The sequence below is a fragment of the Lygodium microphyllum genome, chromosome 16 (genome assembly GCF_053477565.2).
Source record: "Lygodium microphyllum isolate KBCC chromosome 16, Lygodium_microphyllum_v1.1.10, whole genome shotgun sequence".
In the NCBI taxonomy this organism is placed as follows: domain Eukaryota; kingdom Viridiplantae; phylum Streptophyta; class Polypodiopsida; order Schizaeales; family Lygodiaceae; genus Lygodium; species Lygodium microphyllum.
The window spans coordinates 24,198,056-24,209,929 of NC_141150.1; the positions used below are offsets into that span (position 1 = coordinate 24,198,056).

The 11,874-nt window shown below is 46.3% G+C and overlaps 1 protein-coding gene across 8 annotated transcripts in view; it reads left to right on the forward strand.

The window, feature by feature from the left end:
• The window catches only part of LOC148022629 (uroporphyrinogen-III synthase, chloroplastic-like), a 120,701-nt gene extending 109,965 nt beyond the window's left edge, over window positions 1–10,736 (forward strand). The window contains exon 8 of one of the 8 annotated variants that reach the window (XR_015693516.1): window positions 10,286–10,736. Coding sequence is in view for 3 of the 8 variants with exons in the window: in XM_087695594.1 (XP_087551720.1) it covers window positions 10,156–10,201 (46 nt within the window). In the remaining 5 variants the exon portion in view is untranslated. Of the gene's footprint in view, window positions 1–10,155 lie in introns of all 8 variants that reach the window. The other 7 variants (XR_015693514.1, XM_087695593.1, XM_087695597.1 and 4 more) reach the window with 7 other exon arrangements.
• The last annotated feature ends 1,138 nt before the right edge of the window (window positions 10,737–11,874 follow it).

The window sequence follows — 11,874 nt, forward strand, 5'->3', positions numbered from 1 at the left end:
TCCATGATGCCTCCACCCCCTCGCCTTGCAGTGTCAACAACATCTCCCCTTTTCCAAACCCTTCATCATTCACGTACCAGTGAAAGCAGGCATCGAAATGTATTCAATCTCCTCCTATCATAATGTCTTTGACTTATCCCTTATCCACATGTCAAATTCTGGAGTAATTCTTTTTGAACCTCTAAACCTTTACATCACCAAAGCCAACATCCTAAATCTTTAATTATAAAATCCTTCTCTCAATCTACCTGAAAATGCTACCACCAAGATTACCGATCTCCAATGCACAAAAACCTTTTATAACATTTGCTTTGTCAATTCTTAGTTTTTGTTATTTTAAAAAAATAAAACATCCCTTCCTGTCCTTTTCTAAAATCCATAAATTGGGTGGGAGAACTTTAACGTTTTATCCTTAGTAAGGGTATGCTTAATGTTTATATCTTTTTCAGGTTTATTATTGGCCTTCATGGTGTGGTTGTCTTTTAACCTATCTTGGGTGTGATGTTATCCTTGTAAGCAAAATTGTTGAAGAGCCCTATCTTTCGGGTTTTGTTTGTGGTTTTAATTGTGTTATTTTCAACCTAGGCTCCCCATCCTAGTTGTGTGTGTATTTTTTGTGATTATTTTCCTTTCCAAATCCAATGACAATTCAAAGACAATAAAGAAAAGAAATGAAGATTGAAGAAAGATGATGAAGATTTGTCTAAGCTGATCGTGGTTCTTCTTCAAATTTGTTTGCGGGGACGCTTCACACTTAAGCGTGGGAGGAATGATAATCGGGAAATCAGTGCAAAAATAGGCACCAAAATGTGCTCAACATGGAAACATCCTTTGCAAACTAACACTTTGCTTTTGTACCCCTTTGTCAAAATTTCAAATATGAAGCAATGTAAAATGTGTAGTCCAAAAGAGACACACTATAAAATATTTCTAGGAAAATGAAAGGTCAATACCTTTTGTCTCATTCCAAAAATTAAAAGGTCCTTAGACCTTAGTCCATGTATGCAAATATGAATTTTATAATTCAAGAAAGGAAAAGGAGGTGGTTGCAGCCGTGGGATTTGGGGAGGTGGGAGGTTAAGGTGGTTACACCCTCTCTCTTCCTTTATCTTCTCCTCTCACGGTTCATTTCTCCCCCTCATTTTTGGCACAACTCTCATCTTTCTTGTTCTTGCTTCCCTCTCTTGTGCTCCTTTGTCAAATCTAATGGAGAGTGAGGAAGAGGAAGAGGGTGAGGATGGAAGAATTGTCCAATTTTTTGTGTGCTTTCCTCTTGTATGTCTTGAGGATATGGATTCTTGGTGAGAAGGAGAGTTTTCTTGCAGGTTTTCATGGCCAGCTATGTATTTGCAGCCTCTACCTAGCCGGTTCATGGTTCTATGGCAGGGTACTCTTCAAGACAATAACCAATACAACTGGTATCACCATCTCTCATGAGATAAGCAACGAAAATTGATGTGTAGGTCTACATGGTAGATTGGAATGAGAAGTATGGAAAAATTTTATGAGAGATACCAGCCCCAACTACCAAAAACCCCCTAGGCACGTGCCTTCCCCCCCACCCCCCCCAAACAATTACCTATTATGAGAGAGAGAGAGAGAGAGAGAGAGAGAGAGAGAGAGAGAGAGAGAGAGATGAGTAGGAAAAATAGAGAGAGAGAGAGAGAGAGAGAGAGAGAGAGAGAGAGAGAGAGAGAGAGAGAGAGAGAGAGAGAGAGAGAGAGAGAGAGAGAGAGAGAGAGAGAAGCGAAACGATGGCGGCGGTCCGCGTCCTGCCCCTGCGCCCTCCAACGACGTCTGAAGCGCCTGTTGCGTCGCTGCCTGCCTGCCTGTGAGGTGAGTGCCCTGCGCGTCCGCCTGGTTGACTGTCGCGACCTCCCTGTCGCCATCGCCATCGCTTGCGAGACCTCCCTGTTCGCCATCGCCTGCCCTCGTTCGTCAGCGCCTGTGAAAACCCTGCACGTACCTGTTCGCCCTCGCCACCGCCTGCGCCCGGTCGCCCTTGCCTGCAGGCCCCGCCGCCTGCGTCTGCAGGCCCCGTCTGCAGGTCCACCGCCTGCGTCTGCAGGCCCGCCGCCTGCGTCTGCAGGCCCTCCGCCCTCATCAGCAGGCCCCGCCGCCTGAGCCCCGTCGTCCTAGTCTGCAGGCCCCGTCTGCAGGCTCCGTCGCCCTCGGCTGCGTGCCCGATCTCTTGTCGCCCCTGCTTCGCAGCAAGTCTGTGGCTGACGGTTCAGCCCTGCCGTTGCCTGCTAGCCTTCTTCCTCGTACAGCTCAGCTTTTATTAGCTGTCTTTGCAGAGTACACCCCTGGACAGCGCATCTGTACAGACCAGCGGGCGAGAGAGAGAGCGGGAGAAAGACAGGGTCAGTCCTCTTTCACGATCAAATTGTCATACGATGGCTGGTTTGGATCTGGATTTCATAGACCAAACAGTGGCGGCACTTGGCCCGGATTCTGATGCCGAGGAACCTGAGGATATGGTTCCGTGCAACGAAGAGATGCTCCCTGGTCCCGACATTCAGCCTGCGGGTAAACGTACCAAGCATACTCCGGAAGAGATAGGTGTTCCTCAGGATCGTTCCTATGCTCAGGTTGCTTCGGATCCTGCGGACTCCCAGGATGTTGACTGGGAGCATTTACTGGAATTTGCCAACACGTTGCTTGGCGACTACGTTCAACATAATCAGGAAGCCTTTTCCGACTCAGCGCCTGACGATGTTCTGGACGCCACCGTTGACCCAAAAACTGTCCTGCGCTCCTTTTCAGTATTTTATGATCGCGCTGTGATACTCTTCTTCACTGGTCGAATCCCGCTGCTCTCCCGTATTCGCCAGTGGCTGCACAGTCTGTTACAAGGGGAATGTGTTGAAGAGATTTTTGTTGGCTCCCGGGGGTTCTTTGAGGTTCTGTTAAAATCAGAGACGCATCGTGCTGCTCTCCTGTCTAAACTGCCTTTATTTTTTGAACGCCGCTTGGTTCATGTAGTTCCATGGCGCCCAATGGCAGATTTTCAGCGTCTGCTGCAACGTGAATGCCCTGTATGGGTGGAAGTGGAAAATTGCCCGGCTGTTTATTGGCCACTGTTGAAGGATGCTATGGCCGTGGTGGGCACTGTTCTCGTCCCTACCAGTCTCCGGACAGTGAATCGCAACCGCTTGTGTATGCTATGGGACACTGCAAGAAAAAGGCCTGCTTGGTTGTGCCTTAATTGCTCGGGCATGCATCCGTTACACTTTAGATTGAAATGGGGCAATTTTGCAGGGCACTGCTTTTCCTGTGGACAGTTGGGGCATTTCATGGCTGAATGCCCGGAACAGCAACATACCTCCGATGTTGGCCATGCTGTGCCGCCCACGGAAGATATGGCGTGTGATGCCCCGTCGCTGGATGCTATCCACCAGCCCCAAGTTCTGGCCAAAGGTAAACAACAGGTTTCGGGTCTGGATTCCCGTGCCACTGATTGGGTGGAAGTACGTGCAAAAAAAGGCAACAGGGTTGTTGCTGGCATGGAAAATACTGTGTCTACTCCCTCACAAGATTCATGCGTACATATATGCGCAGGAAGGAAATGTTGTCTTCTGAGCACGCTGCTCCTGCTATGGTTTCCTCTGCCCCCCGTCATCAACCCGCCAGAAAAATGTATTCAGATCGTCCAAAGGGTCCCCCTGCTAAGCTGGCATTTGATACCAGAGGTAATGTCATTATCCCATGGGACCGTCGTTACCCCCGTTTCAACCCCAAGTCAGCAGATATGCCGTCTACTTCCAAATCTGGTCCTCAGAACTCTTTTGCTGTGTTGGCGGATTTCTTGGACGAGGGAGTCCTGGACATTCTTGCTGACAAGGTCAAATCAAGGCAAACTGTGCCTCGTACGTGATTTGGTTTTAACTACACATGAAAATAACCACGTGGAATGTGCGAGGAATTTGCTCTCGCCACAAGCAACATGCCATGTGGACGGTATTGCATGAAAATCAGTGGGATGTCCTGTGCGCTGTTGAGCACAAGAGTCACGGTGAAGCCGGAAAAGTAGTGGATTGCAATGGCTTTCGACTGTTCTATGCAGGGACACAGGCCATGCATTATTCGGGAGTGCTTATGATTATACATGACAAATATCAGCCCGTGCTTATTAAAAATGATGTTCATGGCCGCTTTTTGGTGATTGAAATTTTATTCGAAGGGGAAATCTTATGGCTACTTGGCCTCTATGCTCCGAATGATTCGTTATCTCGTCGGCAGCTTTGGCAGACTTTGCAGGCCTCCTTGTCACTTGGCAGACGAGGCTTCTTCATGGGGGATTTTAATATGTGTGTGGATTCTTCCCAGTCCACATCGGAGCATTCGGTGATGGACGCGCCTGAAAGTCGTATGTGGCATCAGTTGGCTCTTTCTGTTCTTAAGCAAGATCTTTGGTCCTGGCTACACCCGTCTTCTACAGGGTTTACTTTCCATTCGGCTCAGTATGCAACAACATGGTCGCGACTGGATCGTATGTATATTATGCAGAATGATGACTTTCTTCCCGAGATGCTCGACATTAAAGTGTTGCAGCAATATGCTTTGTCAGACCATTTCCCTCTGCAGCTTGAGCTGCTTGCACAACCCATTGCACCTTTCAAGCGATTTCTGGACCGCCTCCCTTTGCGCTTCAACTCATCTTACCTGAAGCATGCACTCTTTCAGGGCTATATGCAGCAATTGATTGACAGATTTGTCTTGGACTTCTCTTCTCAGGGCACTGCATCTTTTGAAAGATTGCTCTCTAATGTGCAACGGGTTGCTCGGCAGTATGGGATTTATCATGCCTCTCTTTGTTGGCAGCGTCGCAAGGCAGCAGAGGATCTGCTGGCTTTGGTTCGTTCTCTGCTGGTCGACACTCCGGATAATGCATTTCTGCTTGCACTAGACATGCGGCTGGCCGATCTTATTAAAGCATTCCAGTTAAAATCATATCAGCAGGCAAAACTGCAACATCTGACAGAAACTTTGCAAGATAGTGCATGTCAGACCCATAAGTTCTTTCGAGCGCTCCATGCCTCTCCTGCTCGAGAAAATATGACCAGACTCGAGGATGCAGAAGGCCACCTTATCCTGGATCCGCAGACTATTGTGCATATGTGTAGGAATTATTTCCATGACCTTCTCGGTTCCACCTCTCCCCCTTCGGCCCAAATTACTCAGGCCCGTTCGGCTTTTTATGACCTGGTCCGCAATCAGCTTCCGCAGGACATGCAAACTACTATGGAGTCTGATATTTCTGAGACAGAGGTTATGGACGTATTGCTACACTTACCTAAGGATAAAAGCCCGGGTTGGGATGGTCTCACTAACGAGTTCTTTGAAGCTTTTGCTACCCAACTGGTGAAACCTTTGCAGGCTTTGTTCCAGCAGGTGTGGGAAACGGGGATCATGCCTTCCTCATGGAAAGAAGGCCTCATTAAACTGCTTCCAAAAGCTCCTTCGCCATCTAAGTTGACACAGTGGCGCCCAATTTCTTTGATGGGTTCAATGTACAAAATCTTTTCCAAGGTAATGGCGAATCGGCTCCATAAGCATCTCCCGGCCATTGTGCACCCTCTACAGTATGGTTTTATTCAGAGCCGAAATATCCTACACAATGTATTGAATGCTCAACTGGCAATTGATTATGCCAGGCATTCCAATCAGGAGGTCGTACTGATTCAACTGGACCTGGAAAAGGCTTTTGACTATCTAGACTGGTCTTTCGTTGCTGAACTTATGTCTGCTATGGGCTTTGGTCCACGGATGTCTAGTCTCATATACACTATTAGTGCTGCAGCGTCTTCGCGGGTCATTCTGAACGGAGGTGTTACTGAGCCATTTGTCCTTGCCCGCTCTGTCAGACAAGGATGCCCTTTGAGCCCTCTATTTTTTGCCCTTGCCACACATCCAGTTCTTTCGATGTTATCTCATATGGCAGCCTCTTCTCAGTTGGCAGGACTGTCACTTCCTACAGGACAGCACTTCATTGGCCAATCCCTGGCGGATGATACTTTTATGATTTTGCGTGCAGACAGGGATAACCTTCGAAGAGCATTGGATGTTTGGGGCCTCTTTGGTCAGGCGTCCGGCCTTCGCATTAACGCCCTCAAATCAGCCATTCTCAGCTGCACGGAGTCGGATTTGCAGTCCTTGGACTGGCAGGGTCTGGTTGTTCCTCGTGGCTCCATTGTCAGGCACCTTGGGTACCCTTTGGGTGTTGATGTTCCCCCAAAGCAGCTGCTGCAGTGGATTTCTCAGAAAATGGTGTTTAAGTTTATGTATTGGAAATCTCAAGCCTGGCCTTTCCATGTTCGTCTCAAAGTGGCCCAGGCTATTATGTTGCCAATGCTCACATATTTCTTACCATTGTTGCCCTGGACTACTACGACTCTCAATGCTCTTACTCAGTCCATTCGTTTCATGCTATGGAAGAAAGACTCATTGCACGCAGGTATTTCCTGGATCTCTTGGTCGCATGCGTGCACTCCTAAACGCATGGGTGGCGGAGCTATTTTAGATGCCCAAACTCACATGCAGGCACTCCGTTGGTCGCTTTTCCGCGCCATGTGCTCGGATCATCATCCATGGGTCGATATAGCCCGTTATTTCCTTGAGGGCCAGGGGCTTCAACATGGCAATACCCAGATCCGGAGTTCTTGGTGGCATGTTCTTAATGCTGATTCGCGGTTCTCCAGCTCTTCTTCGTTGCTGCTCACTCATTTGGTGTGTTCCTGGAAACACGTCCTTCAGAAGGTCCAGTGGCATCCAGCGGAGGATCGCCTAGCTGCTAACTCTTTTCAATTGGAGTTGCTGGCAGTTTCCCGTTTACTTGCATGGGACGGTAAACAGGACCTCAGACCACAATTCAACCGGATGGCCCGTTTGGGTTTGTCTTCAGTTGCGGATGCCACCCTTGCCAGTCGCAATGTGCTTATATCTTTTCGTACAGCCAGGCGGCTTTTCCGGATCCCTCGTGGTTACAGGCCTTTATGGGAACAGCTTTTGAGGGTGCTCCAGAGCAGACAACCCTTTCCTGCCCTTGCTTCGGATCATCCCTGGCAGGATTGGGACCTACAAGGCCGGCTGACCGTAAGCAAAGCTTCTGCTAACCAAGTGTATCATATTTTGATTAAAGATCATCAATGGCTCGTCACCAAAGTGAATGCTTTATGGGGATTACGTAAATCCCGGTCATGGTGGAGGGAAACTGTGATGGCGGGCTGGTTGAACAAGACACCCTTCAAATGTAAAGTTTTTCTTTGGAGAATGATGGTTGGTGGTCTTCCGCTTGCTTCGGCTCTCTCCAAGCGACGAATCTCCAATGGCCACTGTTTCTTTTGCACCACTGCTGTGGAATCCGCCCGCCACCGATTTATTTCTTGCCCCCTCTCAAAGAAAGTCTGGTTATTTATGTCGGCTGTTTGGCAAGGAGTGGTTGGTCCCACCCTGCGCCCCTTTGATTGGGTTTTTGGGCAGCCCAAATACCCCGCTCCTGCACAGCCACATATGAAGCTTGTGTTTCATTTTCTTCGATATTGGGGCTGCTGGCATAACTGGACCGTCCGGAATGCTTTTCTTTTTGACTCCGCCTATAATATTCAGCGGCATATTGCCAGGCTTAAGGGCCTCTTGTATTGGCAGTTGGATCTTCTCCGGCATTCTGATTTGCTCTCTAGGGAGGACTTACGTCCCTGGCATAGGGCAATTTCCTCTGCATCTTTGCCATGACATTGTAACTTGTAGCACTTAGAATCTCTTCACATGATGACTTAGATTGTCGTCATGTATCTTGTAATCAAGTAATCTTGTATTTTTTTCGTAATTAATATAATTACCTTTTACGAAAAAAAAAAGAGATGAGTAGGAATTTGGTGGTGTGTGAAGCATGTATCCATGTGCTCTTGCTTTGCTAAAAGGATTCTCACTTTCTTCTTTGTTGGAACTTATAATTCATTATAGTATAATGCTGAAGGATAGTTGAGTACATCTGGATTCTGGACTCAACTGCTGATTGCAGGGGTCTTGTCATGAAACTTGGCCTAGAAAGATGCACCATCAATAAGACTCTTAAGAAAATGATGAATCTCAAAACCCTACCTTTGCCACAAAGGGATTGAAGTGACCCATTTCTGCCACCGAAGTGTAGACAATCTTTCCGTCCTGCTTGCTGCTAAACTTTGGGATGGTAAGTTTCTTCGCCATAGCTACTTGATCCTTCTCAATGAGGGAGATTTGAATACCAACAAACCTGGAGGATGTGCTCCCACGATTGGCTTTGAATGAGAGATACCAGCCCCAACAGCACGTGCAGGATTAGGGTGACTCCATGAAGGAACACCAAATGCTCGGGTTGGCTTAAACCACCCCTGCGAAGAGAGGGGGAAATATGTGGAGTAGGTGACTGCTCATGGTTGAATCGAATTCTCCATGCATGCCAGATGGCCTATTGTTAGTGGTTGCCCTCAAGTTGGAGCCTATGATAGTGCCCACATTAGTAAATACTTAATGAATTTAGAACCATCAAAAGCTTGAGGTGAGTTAATATTTGCTCCATGGATATCACCTCCACCTAGCTCACAGGGTCTTCACATGAAGCCTCAATGGTCGTAGACCCCTTGTACCACTGGATTAGAGAACTGAAAATTCGTGAAATCTTCCAATGTCAATTCTTTCTTTTCTTGATCATCAAAAGTTGGCTCTAATACCAACTATAAGATTGTAGGTCCCAAGTGCACATGCGAAATGCTTATAAGAGATCTCAGAGGAAGCGACCCCTAATCATGTATGGTAGCAATAATGTGGATGTGTACAAGTTGACAATGTATCCATGTTGTGCTCCAACCTCATGCGCTATAACTCAACAATGAATGCTCATGCTTGTGCTCAGGCTATCCCACACTTGTAATCTCACTTCAAACTTGTTGGAGTAGTCTAGATCACAACCTTGCTACAGGAGAAGAGAAAATAATGTTGAGGATCTTCGTGATACTTCAGATCCACCAGATGCATGGTCATGAAGTCCACAATCCATGATGATGGTTAATGTAGACACCAGCCATGACTTAAGTAGGTTGTGCAATGTACAATTGGCCGCACATTAGAACATGTTTCAGCTTTTAAAACTGCTAACTGTGTTGTCTTGGACAACATTATATGTTGCCATGTTGGCCCAGTCAGTGAAGACACCCCACTTGTCCCTGGAAACCTGCATCTCTGCACTGTCGATCCTGCTTTTGACTGGTCGGCGTTGCCCTACAGTTATGACCCTCTGTTGTGGGGCTTCCTCATGAATGTTTTATGGATACCCTGCCTCCACGAGACCATCTTTGCCAATTGATGTCAAATTCTCACCAGTTGTCCGAAACTGGTGACAATCATCTCTCTCTCTCCTGCTAGTTCTGCAAAGAGTGTAAACTCCAACCTGAATAGCACAGCCAGTGCATGCACAGCATTACTACAAATCCATTGTTATAGAACTGGGGAAGTGGTGGGACCTGGTGATGTGGACCACTGAGGCACAAGCTGCCAAGTGCCATTCCACTCAATTGCCTCAACTCCTGGTCCATGGCCTTCCGCCACATGGTCAGACTGTAAAGCCTCTCCAACGAAATGCCAGTTCCTGATCCTGCATAGCATGGGAGATCAACCTGTAATTAGCGCACACAAGCTCTCCTGAATGTGCCTGGTTCCTTCGAGAGTGCCATGGTCCATCTTGCAGCTGCCACTCCTTGGGGAGTCCTTCAATCCCTGCATCACGATGCTGCTGAGTCTCTGGAATATTGGCTGGTGGGGAATCTGGGCCTAGTTAGAATGCTTTAAATAGACGGAAAATTTGTGTCTGCGGAATGCTAAGGTATAATTTTACTGGAGAGGTCATCAGACACACATGCTTTGGGAATGTCCATTACAAGGGTAGTGTGCAACGCCGCTTTTGTCTAATTTGTTGTTGAAATATCAGAGAAAATGAAACAATCTTGTAGCTGCACATAGCAAGAGTCTGGAATGGTTTGCTTATTTATGGTGTGCAATATCTGTACCATTTAAGGTTATCCATGTGAATGAATGAGCCATTAGCTGTCTATTTTTGACCATTTGAGTAATCTTTGTATTAGATTAATCTAGTAATTTTGAAGCTCTGTTGCCAAACAGATGGGTGCTGAGTATACTTGAAGCTTTGGAGTCACAAGCTTATTGAGGAGAGTGAAAGCTTAACAAGAGTGACAGCTTCACAATTTTGTACCACAGCCTTTTAACATGCTGTGTTTCTGTTATATCCTAGTCAAAGTGGCAGTAGCGAAAGGCTAGAAAGCTAAATGGCGGGAAAAGGGCCGTGTCCTGTAATCGTCAACGACAAACATGTGTTTCTGTAACATACTGATATCCAGCAGTGCAAGAATGAAAATATTATACTGTAATGCTACGCACCAGCATTTTCTATAATCTTGCTGGAGACACAGCCTTCAAGACTAATACAAATTAGTCTGCAAACCTTGTAGGGCAATGTCTGGTTGGTAAATGTTAAGTTCAAGTAGTCTTGTCATTTTTTGAGCTTCTTAATGCTTTTATAGGCTTTTCTTTTTCTTGGTCACCCATTCAATACTGGCTCTAATGATCTCTATTTACTAGTGTTGTATTGAAACCCAATACATATAACGTGAAACGAATAAAATGTTCTCCATTTTAACTTAATAAAAATTTAGACTGCGGATGAATGTATAGCTTCGTGTTGACATTCGAAGTAGGTGGCATAGCTTTTCAAGGCAGCGGCGGTGATGAGCACTGGACAATGGCGGTGGTCGATGAGTAGTGGGCTAAGCAATGGGTTATTGTCTTTGCACCGCAATGTCTACAGACTGTAACTCTCTCTCTCTGTCTCTCTCTCATATGGTATGGAACTGGCACTCACAGAGACTGCCAAACATTGAGGAGGCTAGATGATGAGGCTCCTCCATCATCAAGGGTAGCTGCAAGTCTCGTTAAACCATATCTTCCAAATGGAACAGGCAGAGAACGGAGCATATAGAGTTTCCAATGAGTCTATATCGACTGCCCTAACCATGATCCACATTGGGGGCAACCATACAAGACAAGAAAGGTCCAGCGTGTTAACCTAGAATTGGCTACTCGGAGACGAGAAAAGGACAAGACATCTTGACCCATGTAAGTGAAAGTATACACCTCTTTGCATGCATGAAGCTAGCGTAGTACGACTTCTAGGAAGCCACGGGACTCTGAAGCTACACGACTGTAGTAGGAGGGTGCGATCGGGATGAGGAGCAAGCATTTGATGTAGCCCTTAATTGTATGGGTGGTGGCAAGTGCTGACGATAGTGCTAGTGCCGAGGTGCTATTTTGATGCAAGTAGAGACTGCGGTGACAAGCAGGCTGTGAAGTAAAGGCACTGGCTACAGAGATGACATAAGGATCAGCGTCTTCAATTTGCAAAGATACTGATTAGGATAGTCGTGGAAGAGGCGCAGGAAAATGACTCAGCCTGCTTCTTTTAAAGTTAACAAGGTTTTTCTTGAAAGAACATGGCCAAGAAGAGGGCAATTGATGAGAGAGAGAGAAGCGAGGTAGAGTCTACCATGGCAAATGGGATATACAATTGTAATAATAGCAATGAAATACCAATTGACATTTGAGATTAATACATTAGTTTCTCATGATTGCATGCTTAATTACAATAAAGACATTTGGGATATTTGAAGTATGCTCTTTGACAAGGTTAGAAACTTCTTACAAAACTATGTTTTTTACTACAACCTATGTTTTTTGATATTGAATAACAACGAAAAGTTTAAAAAAGCAAAGAAATTTGAGAGCATATGGGAGAATGATACTTTTTTCCAATATTGTAAAACAATC